Source organism: Petromyzon marinus, chromosome 3 (assembly GCF_048934315.1).
Source record: "Petromyzon marinus isolate PM22_M1 ecotype Great Lakes invasive population chromosome 3, UKy_Petmar_22M1.pri1.0, whole genome shotgun sequence".
In the NCBI taxonomy this organism is placed as follows: Eukaryota; Metazoa; Chordata; class Hyperoartia; order Petromyzontiformes; family Petromyzontidae; genus Petromyzon; species Petromyzon marinus.
Window position 1 is genome coordinate 16,400,378 of NC_133669.1, and position 11,172 is coordinate 16,411,549.

General features: G+C 40.5%; 1 protein-coding gene across 2 annotated transcripts; it reads right to left on the reverse strand.

The window, feature by feature from the left end:
- Positions 1-717: 717 nt before the first annotated feature.
- On the reverse strand, positions 718-10,777 carry UBE2S (ubiquitin conjugating enzyme E2 S). 2 transcript variants are annotated; one of them, XM_032976441.2, is made up of 4 exons: positions 10,664-10,777; positions 4,984-5,131; positions 3,826-4,016; positions 718-2,456 (listed from the first exon to the last, which is right to left on the reverse strand). In XM_032976441.2, exons 1-4 carry the CDS (start codon positions 10,670-10,672, stop codon positions 2,193-2,195), a joined length of 612 nt encoding a protein of 203 aa, XP_032832332.1. In that variant the 5' UTR covers positions 10,673-10,777; the 3' UTR covers positions 718-2,192. The 2 variants fall into 2 exon arrangements, with proteins under 2 accessions (XP_032832332.1, XP_075931129.1); XM_076075014.1 differs by lacking the exon at positions 10,664-10,777 and adding an exon at positions 10,609-10,641.
- Positions 10,778-11,172: the final 395 nt, after the last annotated feature.

Genomic DNA, 11,172 nt, shown 5'->3' on the forward strand with positions numbered 1-11,172 from the left:
TTACAGCACATGTGCAATGTAAAAGTGTGCATTGCCTTTGTAAGAAAACATTAATCCTAAAATCTTATAGCACATTGCCTTGGACCAATATACATAGAAATTATAATTGTAGTCTTTCAAACGGGCATCTTTCTGTAAAAATGTTTTCATACTGAATAATTCACATCTTACCTCAGAACTAATATCTATACAAATTAAAGTAATTCTAGATTAAAAACTCATTTCGTTAGAACTGCTTTGCTGGCAACTCCGATTAGCACGGTCGGCTACGCAGTGCAAAACAAGTTCAGAATACATACGCCAACTGTAATTGAGGTTATGATACAACCACATTTAAGAATGTTTTTAGTATAGAGGCTTCATGTTTTATTCTAAGTCAACTAAGCCAATTGACGTAACTTTTAAGATATCACTATGGCTACCTGAACTTAACAAAAAATTTGCTAAGACACAAAACTGGAGAGAAAATTTAGTTTTTAGATTAATTTAGTTAACTTGTAATTTGCCAGAAATACGTCTTTTATCCAAGTTAAATTATATTGCAGACACCAGCCGACTAGGCCTGCAATCCTACAATTGGAAAAATAATACTCAACATCGTTAGTGCCAACGTCAAAACAGTATATAAATAAATGAACTTTTGAGTTATATTTCATCCACCACTTTAGAAAATGACAACTGTACAACCAAAACTTAATCATCCAAGATTGCGGTGACTTTGTGAAAAATTACTTAAGCAAATATGCACTTTAATGTGGTTTTAAAAGATTCAAATTAACACGTGGCAATTACAAACATGAGACGTCGACTTTACACAAAATGTACAATATCACAGAAGAAATTTCAGACAAAACTGTACACACATTTACGGATGTACTGACAATTTTTAAAATATAAAAGCAACATTTTATACTGATCTTTCCAGGAGTACAGTATGCAATTTCGAGCCATGCCGTGAGACCGAAATTAAAACATGGGAAGTTTAAATTTCAGTGTGTGAAATGCTCCGTTAAGAACCCTCAACAGCTGTACGCTACTGAACATGAAGTCATTTCATTTTCCAATCCAATTTTTAAATGCGCAAATAACCGGTGTAAAGTTCTGCATTGCGTGAAATATATTTTGTGGATGTGGTACTTGTAACATTGATGGAGAGCATCAATGTTAAGAGAAATGTCAGTGGTTTCGGAAAAAATGTAATGTATTATTTCACTGAACACACATGGAGAACTCTTCCCTTCCACTTGCTATAACGACGAGTCGATGATTAATAGACCAGTACTCCAGTTGACAATAGTTCATCAAGGGAAAGCTATACACACACATCACAACAGCAAAATTAGTGATATTTGATCAATACATCTCTAGAAGGAATATATGTACCACATCCAACACAAAATATGCACCCTTGTTCATTAGTCAAATATTAACATGTAAACATGAGCAAATAATTTAAACAAATGAAGGCATGGCATTAAAGCCAAATGTCATTTTCCAATCTATTTATTAAAAACCAATTATTTAATGATTGGAAAGCCTACAATTTCGTTTTATGGGAGTTTATGGTTTTACATTTTACAGCTCATTACAGTTCCGTTCAACATTAGTTATAATCAGCGATTTCATAAAAAAAATTAAAAGTCGGAAGAAAAATTACAAAACCCACATTGGAACTTTTGGTCAGAGATTTACATAAAAATTTAATTCGTTGCCACACCACTGTTAAATACCTGCTCAGAAAAATATTTTTTTTACACAATTTAATTTAATTGGTTAATTATTCCATTCGGTGCAGAATTTATCTTGATTATCCGATTATTTTACAAATAGGGAACATTAATGGTTTTCCGATGCATGCATTTGGTTTCATAAGTTTCATTGAGGTGTTCAAAACTAATAAAAAAAGGTCTTGAAATTTAGGGGCCACAACGGACTAGTGTCTTTCAAATGTTTTTTTTATATTTGACAACACAGTATTGTTTGAACATGCCCTTACACCATAATCGTAATTATAATCCAAGACCATCCTCTGGTCCTCAAAACACTTTCTGACCGCGATACAGACAATGAAGGAACAATGGTGGTATGCAAGAGATGTTTTGTCTTCAGTGGTAAAGAGAGCAAAGAAACGAAGTTCCAAACTGTATAAAGATGTTCACATACACACACCAAACAAAGCTTGAAGGTGCATGCTAGAGTCTTTTAAGCGCTCTCTTTTTGTCCGTTTTCTTCTTGGCAGCAAGTTTTTTGTCCTTGTCGGCAGCATGCTTCTTGGCAGAGGGACCATCGGCAGCGGGGCCCGCATTTGTGGGTGCGGCATTGGCTGGCAGGGCATGGATCTCGGTCAGCAGCTTGGCATGGGCGGCGTAGTCCTCATAGGCCTCCAGTAACAGGCGGCCCGCCTCTTCATTCAGCGCAGACTCGGGGTTTGGATGAATCAGCAGGCACTTCACCGTCTTCATTCAAAGAAAAAAGGATAAATTACCAACATTTTAAAAATGCATTGAAAACCTTCCATTAACAAGGTACTGACTTGAGGGTATTTGGAAGAAGGCTTTGGCCCCATTCTCCTTTTGTGCACTGATGACAATGGGAGTCATAACAACCCTTAGCCAGTAACTGTAGATCATTCTTCAATGTGCTTCAAATTCAGGATAAAATCTATACATTGTTTGGTTTAATTACCATTCTTTGGTTTACTTACCAAAGAAATCAACTTTAGCACAAATACCTGTGGCACAATTTCTGTATGTGATACATTCCACCGATATTTTGAACAGACATCTGCATAAAAATTGCATTTTTATACAATGCATCGAAACGGTATACACTAGATGGGCTCCTGCTTTTTTTATTTTGTCCAAAAATGGGCTTGGCAAAAACATGAGATTCATAAAGAAATGTTTGGACCTTTATAAACAGTTATGGCACTCCATATTTTAGCAAAAGTGACATTATTATCTTATGTTTTATTAGCACAAATGTGAGTGCGTTAATGTGTATGGCACACTACACTCGTGGCTGCAATGGTAAAACAACAGAATAGACTTGTGTGAACCTTTTGAGGGTTATCCCCTCATATGCGTGGGTTTTCTCCCTCTCACTGAACATTCATGACAGCAATTAGCCAAACACCCCGATGCCTGATCATCTTGAAATGTCTTAAGAATCGTGACGATTTTCTATATACAGCATTTAAACAACATACAGTGGGTGACAAATATAATAAACTAAATCCATCATTATTCTATACCAATGGCATGTGAGTGCATTTTATTTTTTCATAAGCTTTACATTGTCAATAACATCTCATAAAAGGTGAAAATAAGCACCACATCATTGTTTATTTTCTATCCACTGCCAGAGGAGGATTCCACAGGTTGTCACACACTTCAAAATCCTGGGATGCTACAATGCATCTTCCTCCCTGGGTGCGACCTGACCTCATCACTCCATCTTCAGTGGTCATCCTCCATCCTCTAGGTTGTGGCTGCCGTTGTCACCACAGTCTCGGCCACATGCCATCATCCCTTCTAGCCATGTGCACACCCAAGCCCACTTTTTTTCAAATTAAACATGTTATCTCCGATTTACATTCTGGTCCATGTGTTCTCTATGTCCCTCAAAGTAAATTCCTGCATGCATTTCTCTATTCTTCTTTGCATAATTTTAAGCTTTTTCAAAATTATTTGCCATGGCAGTTAATATGTACTGATTGAACGCTGTACTCTTTTAGGAAAAATGTATGTTGCTGCTCACTTGCTTTTCAATTCATCACTTTGATAACACACATGCCAAATTAAATTATGTTCCAATCTAACTCACCAACAGGACATGGCGGATGCCCAGCTCAGCTTTCCAGTCCTTCTTGAGCACATTGACGCAGATCTCTCCGCTGCTGCTCACGTTGGGGTGGAAAATCTTGGTGAGAAAGTAAGCTTTAGGTGGCGATGCCGGGAAGTCCTTACCCAGCACCAGCTTCATGCGGAAGATGCCACCTGCATACGGAGTGCCCTCTGAGAGTAGAGTAGCACATTTGACCAATGGGGAAAAAATCCAGAATATTAACCTAACAAACCTTACTTTTCATAAATTATCATCAAAACGACAAGAGTAATGATTAGTGATTTTTTAAACACAATTTAACCGAATATACATAACGAATATTTAAATCGTCATGATACGTATTTTGCCATAATAGAAATTAAACATTCAAAGTGCGTTCAAAATACAACTACATAACAGGCTGAAATTGATACATGTCATTTACGCGTAATATTTACAGTACCTATTCAGAAAAAAATACTTTGCAGGCCAAACAAAGGGATGAGCCCTAGTCTGGATAGCTGAAAATTGTCTCACTACAATTTGCACTGAAAGTCAATATAACAAAAACAATCTGCAAATCATTTAATTTCCAGCACAACAAAGTATTCTTTTAAAATAAAGGAATTCCCAATAAATGCAAACTTAAAATGTTCACAATTATGAAAACGTATCATGAAAATCACCATCTCTCATTTCCATAAAGTATAATTGTGTTATTAACAGAATGGCGAGCATTTATTGGAACCAAAGTTTGTTCCAGTTAATTGACTCATGTGCGAACAAGCCTGCTTATTAAATTAATATCGGTTTGACAATAAGATGGGAAAAAATCGCAACCAGAATAACTAAAATATTCTTTCTTTTACAATTGCATTAATTCATAGCCTTCATCACTGGCACTTTGGATGCTCTGAACACAAAAAAACTGCTCAAACATTGACAGCTCAAAATGAACCCTGCAAAACTAAAGGCCTAGAGTAGTGGACTGATATGTGATGGTTGTTACACAGAAATTATTGTTTTGGAAATTGGAAAGCTACTCAACTTCTAAAAAAATATGTTGAGTGTTATATTTAAATGGAATCCATTGCTTGTCAAAAGTCACAGCAGTGAGTATTTCATATGCATCCTGTCTGATGAAGGGGAAGCCTATACCTGGACCCTCTATTGTAGCCTGCACATCTGTGATGTCATCCTCATTCAGGTAGACTTTGATGCCCTCTGGAGGCTCTCGTGCCAGCTCCGTCACCTCCTTCCACACTTGCCGAATAACGTGTGGAGGCAGATTTTCCACATTGGACACCTGGAAACAAGCGAAATACACAACAGTATGTTTTATGTTGTACTTTTGTTGCGGTGCATTGCTTGTTCTGTCATTTTTTAAAGGATTTTACTTTTATTGTTGGTGAATGGTTTACGCAATGGGAGCATCCGAGGTCTTGAGCTATATCATCAATAGAATAAAATGCAATTAATGTGGAACTACCAACATATGGCAATAACATGTATCTAACAAAAGCTAAAAACTTATGACTGTATATGAAAAGAATGCAAGTCTATACAATTAAATAACCTGTTGGTGCAATTGGGGAATTACGCTGTCACAAAATTAAGCTCACGCATAACAACACTGCTCAAGGCCAAGTGACATCACATCAACCAATCAATCATTTGTATTTGCTGTAGCGCCCTTTACACTGGAGCGTCGCATAGTTCTTATATCACATCTCAAATATTTCGAAGGGCAGCCCCAGTGGCTGCTATCCCTGTTGGCACAAGGTAACTTGGCACCTGGCCTGAATATGGGCATTAGTCTGCCGATAGTGGTGACGGTAGCTACTTGGAATCCCAATTGAGGAATTTGCAGGTAATTTTCCAATGAGTTGTGCTCGTTAACCTTTTAAATCAATAATTCTGGTTTCCTAGTTAGAGCATGATGCATATAATATTCAGTTCTATTTCATGGGTTTTATTCTTCATTACTTATTGCTTTCACTTAGAAATCCTGTATTTTAGATTGACACCTACCGCAATCTCATACACAAGTCAATCCAATATTACTCATGCACATACGCTGTGCTTTGATAGTCTATCTCATATTTGTACCCTTTGTGTGGTTTTTAACTCAGAAAATCATCTCAGCCTGGTCACCAATGATGCATTGAAAACGCCATCATGTTAAATTTGGTTCTGCACAAAGTTTGGATGCATTTCAGCTCGAAGAAAACATAGCATCAGATATGTTAACTCCCTTGCCTGATATGCAGGAGGTTGTGGATTCAAACCCAACCCTGATGTCGAAATATCTGGCGTTTGCATGTTCTCCCCATGGTCGCGTGGATATTTTCTCCGGATTCTCCCGTTTTTCCCTTCACATTTAGAAACAAGTGTTTTGGACTATTTGGCTGCTATAAATGTCCACATAAGCCACTTCGCTGAGCTTTCAGTTGTGGCCAGGTCGCTTCTGAAAAAGAGCTATGACTCAGTAGGCCTTACCTGGTAAAATAAAAAGTTTAGTTCTTTTAGTTTATGTTGGTGTTACTGCTATACAAACGAGCAGACAATAAAATTCTGCCCCCTGCTGTATGTACCAGAGGTTACAGGTGACCCCTGACTCAAGACTGCTCGATTTGCGATCCCCCGCTTTTACCTTTCGTGTAGTAAGACCCCCACAAAACTCGTATCTACGACCGCCTAACGACTGCTCCTGACGCCGAGTCATGCACAGACTCGTCGCCTGATGGCGTTGCTTTGCTCTTCTGCCGTATGCATATGTACAGTATAGTTTGCAGCTGCGTCCAGAGTGAACGCATCTCTTTTGAAAATATTTCGCCTTTCACTATGACTAAGTGGAAATGTGATGCATATACAGAAAAGTACTTACACGTTTTCAAATGTGTTTGTTTTTACCGAGTAAATGTTTCTAAAAGTTAAGTTACAATAAACGTTTGTTAAGGTTTTCATTTATTTTCGTGGTACATTTTTGTATTGTTATGGTATGTAATGGGTTTCCAGGAAAGGAACCCCGCCGGGTAACATTGCGCCTATTGGAAATGAGGGTTCGGCTTATGACGACTCGACTTATGACCGTCGTCCAAGAACCTATTAGGTAGCAGGTGAGGGAGGGGTCACCTGTACTTCCAAGGGATCTTGGAGAGAGCTCTGTGGTATCCACTGCCATTAGCTATTCAATATAGTATCATGACGTGACACCAAAAGTATAATTGCAATAAAACTGGGGGGGGAAACTGCTCTAAAATGAAATAAAAACAAATATTATGAGCTAGTCTTGCAGTTAAGTAGGTCTAAAAGACAACTCTTGCCATGGTCTTGTGGACGAAAAAAATGTTCCATAAGGCTTTGCTGAATGGCATAAACTCATTCAATGACCTCACACCTGTCTTAGCTGCACTAAAGTGGAACACTGCCAGGTTAGAATGACACTGCCAATGTAAATGACACCCAATTTAACGGCATCCACCAGACCTCTACCTCATCAACATGTCAATTAAAAAAGGCTTAAAACACATTTTACTAGTTTAATGGCTGTGTATATGCTTAACGTTTTTTTGGTACGTTCACACGACCAAACCACCGAAGTTATTTAACATGTCAAAAGCAGCTTTAGGGTTGTTGTTAAAGCTGAAGGGCTGTTGTGAACGATATGAAAAGGTGAATGAAAGGCAAAAGTTGTTGTCACCAACACTCCGCTGTCTGGATGTGACAATATATACAAACATACTGACCGTTACCAGGCTGCATTTACACTGTTTAAAGACACATTCGTACAATGAAAGAGTTAAGCTGTTACAAAATTTACTCAGGCAGACAGCAGTATCGAGGATACTATCAAGCCTAATTACTTTTCTGAAGTCAATACGATATCTCTAACTTGTGTATGTTGTCTGAGACATGTATTTCTCTTTTGATTTAAAGCTTTCGTGACTGCAGGGATTCATATTATTGGTTCTTTCGGTAAAGTGACGTAGAAGGGAAACAATACAAATATACAACAATAAAATTCTCACGACGTTTCGACTGCAACACAAGATGATTGCTTGTGTTGCAGTCGAAACGTCGTGAGAATTTTGTTTTATATATATTTTTATTGTTTTCCTTCTACATGACTTTACCGAAAGAACCAAGAATATGAATTTCTCTGTTTGCGTCTCTGTAATTTCCAAACGTCCACCTATCATGCTTATTTGCACTTTTCAGATGTTTTTTTGGTCTTTGTCAAGGTCGATGAGCGGATCCATATCACAGCAGGTTTTATACACCGACAAACCTTTTCTATGGTCACATAGATGTGTTGCGTTTAATTTGTTAAGTTCGGTATTGTGTATGTGCGTCTGTGTATCGCACACCCGCGCGCGACATGGTGGCAAAAAATATACCTTTGACTTTTTTTTTTACAAATAATTTGCAAATAGGAGAGGTTTGCCATATGACTCCTCTTGCCCACGAGGAATTTCTAGGGGCCTACATGCGAGTCGAATTTATTTACGCTGTCTTACACTTCCGAATATGAATAAGGGTATCTTACATTTCCATCACATTTTTATCAGGGAGCTTCACACAAAACATCCTACCGCGCACTTAATTAGCATGCAATCAGTGTTCGGTCAGTGTTTTGTGGGTTATTTATCCCCTTGATTTGTTGATATGGTAGCCTTTCTAGCTTACCCCGAATTGCAGCGTACCCGAGTCGTCCTCATGAAATTTTGTGATATAGACTAAAATAGGGAATTTAAAATAAATTTTGATTACTTGCAGTGGAAATAATGGGATTGGTTCATACTGCTAAATGTTCGTATGGTCACTTAAGTTAATGTTTACACCATGAGTATACATTTCACGTGACTGTAAAAAAAAACAATTACAAACAACCTACCATTATTTGAAATAGAGTACAACATTCATATTAGTGTCATAAATAGGCAATGTTTTCTCTGTTTAACCTTCATGTCAACGCGTCCCTGGAAGTCACGTGCTCTTCAAAGTGACAGTAATTGCCCAATGTGTAAATTCCATGTATTGTATTTAATATTACTGCACAGACTGTACTGGATGGTCTGATTGTTCACGGGGGGGGAGGAATGGGAAATGTATGTCGTTGCTGCCTGTGAGCATGACGAAACGTTTTCAAAAGCAGTCTTTTAAAATACAATGTTCATATTAAGGTAATGCTTTTAGTTAAAACATTTCAACTATATACATTGTCGTGCGATTTTGCCTCGTTTATTCTATTAATTCACTATACTTACCCTTTACTGTCCATGCTTATCATTGTTTTCTGCACCAAATTGTTGGACTGTACTCAATATTTGTGCGATTGACTTTGTACCTCGATTTTATTCATACCTCCGACCTCTCTCTCAACAGACTGTTATATCACTATATATATCCCGTATATGCTTTACGAGTATAACTTTCAGGCCTTTGGCAATGCACTGCTTAATGAATCCCTCCCCACGCGGTGGTCATATTTGACCGCGATGGTTCCTTTACTACGCCCGTCCATGTTACAATTTACAACTATAACACCACATTCAGTACGCCGCATACTTCTGCATTAAAATGTTAATTTGCGCAGTGGTTTGGGAGCGCATGCAAGGTTGAGTTACAATTTCCGTCGAGGGTCAAACTCGGGAAAAATCATCCCTCCGGGGTCGATAAAATTCGCACAATTTTGTAGTAAGTCAACAGTAGTTGTCCTTAACGACTTAAGATGAGCAAGCACACGGTCCTATCGGCCGTAAAACACTGCTCTTCTTTACTTTAGCAAACACAGTTCCATTTATATGCATATTGAACTTATTTCGCATCGTACGTAGCCAAACCGTGCTAACGATGTTCTTAGCTCTTTCGGTAAAGTCACGTTGAAGGGAAACAATAAAATAATAAAATGTATATAAAACAATAAACATTCTCACGACGTTTTGACCATAACACAAACGGTCATCATCAGGTGTGAAAAAACAACGGCAAGATGTTAAATCACGTGTAAATAGTTTACGCATAGCATTCTTGACGTCCCTTTAATTGACGGCCCTTTATCAATTGACTCCTGGATGAAGGCCTCCCTAGCCGCGTCGGCCGTGGGGGTAATTTGACCATACTTCACCGCACTTGGTTCCGTACGGTTCGGAGATCGCCCAACCACTCCATGCCAACTCGGGCGGCCCCAGTTTCATGGGGCGTGAGGGAGCAACGCTAACCACCGCGCCACCGCTCCGGCAACCTCGTTCACGTAGCGTTTCAAAATTACATTTAAACTTGGCAAGCGACGACCGCCGCACACGAACGCGCACGACGTCGTGGAGCTGCACAAACAATCGGTAGCATCGAAGGGCGCAGCAGCGAAATGCGCCCGCCCGCCCGTGTGTTGCAAAATGCATGGCGCACTGTAAAGCCGTCGTCACCGCCACTGGGTACAGTAGAGCGGCGGCAAGGCCGCACGCAACAAAAGGGGGAACGGGCGGCGCAACGGAGAGGCGCACGTCGCCCTCAAAGACACCGCATAGCACACAGCGCCGACTCGCTCGCTCACACAACACCGTACGCGCTCCCCGCCTTAATACCCCGGCGGACGCCGCGAGCAAACAACGCGAACGGCGGGCGGAAGGAGCGGGCAAAGCATCGGCCCCGTGCTGGTATCGGCGGCGTCAGCGGCCTGCAAACATCTCGCGTTATGCCCCGTCGCCGCCCGCGTGCCAAAACATAGGAGGAAGGAGCAGCTGAAGCCACCGCCGCCGCCGCCGCCTCCTTCGTACAAACCTCAACGCCTGAGCACATAAGGCCAAAAGGAGGAGGGAGAGGAGGGGGTGTTTACCGAGGACATTCTCGCCGGAGAGATGCCTGCAGCTCTCCTCGCTCGCGGTGCCGCGCTGAGTGAGAGAGAGAGAGGGGGGAGAGGTGCGGGGGGGGGTGGGGGGAAGGGGGCGTGTTGGGGGCGGGGCCCCGCCGCTGCTCCCGCCCCCGACCAACGGTCGCGCTTTTTACGAACCAGCCAATCAGCGAGCATCTGACGCGCCCACCGCGCTCTTCGATTGGCTGGCGTTCGCCCCCCCCCTCCCGTAAGGCGTGGCCGCGAGATTCAAATGGTTCAGCCGCTTCGGTTTGGGAGGGGGATGGGGGTGAGGGGAGGGGCTTTGGGGGGCAGTGTTCGATGCATTGAGCAGCTATTATTATTACTATTACGCAACTGCAGCTAATTCTTATGCCCTTTTTAAAAACCGATCAGAATACACTTTTTTTTGTTTGAGTCTCATCAGGCCCCATGGTATTAACCGGAAATGTCGCAGATAATATATACATTATTTCATTTAAGGCCACTTTGTT

Coding starts and splice junctions, on each gene's coding strand:
- UBE2S (XM_076075014.1), bottom strand. Junction 4,017..4,983: donor GGCTACAATAGAGGGTCCAG/GTATAGGCTTCC, acceptor CTCTACTCTCAG/AGGGCACTCCGTATGCAGGT. Junction 2,457..3,825: donor GCATCCGCCATGTCCTGTTG/GTGAGTTAGATT, acceptor CTTTGAATGAAG/ACGGTGAAGTGCCTGCTGAT.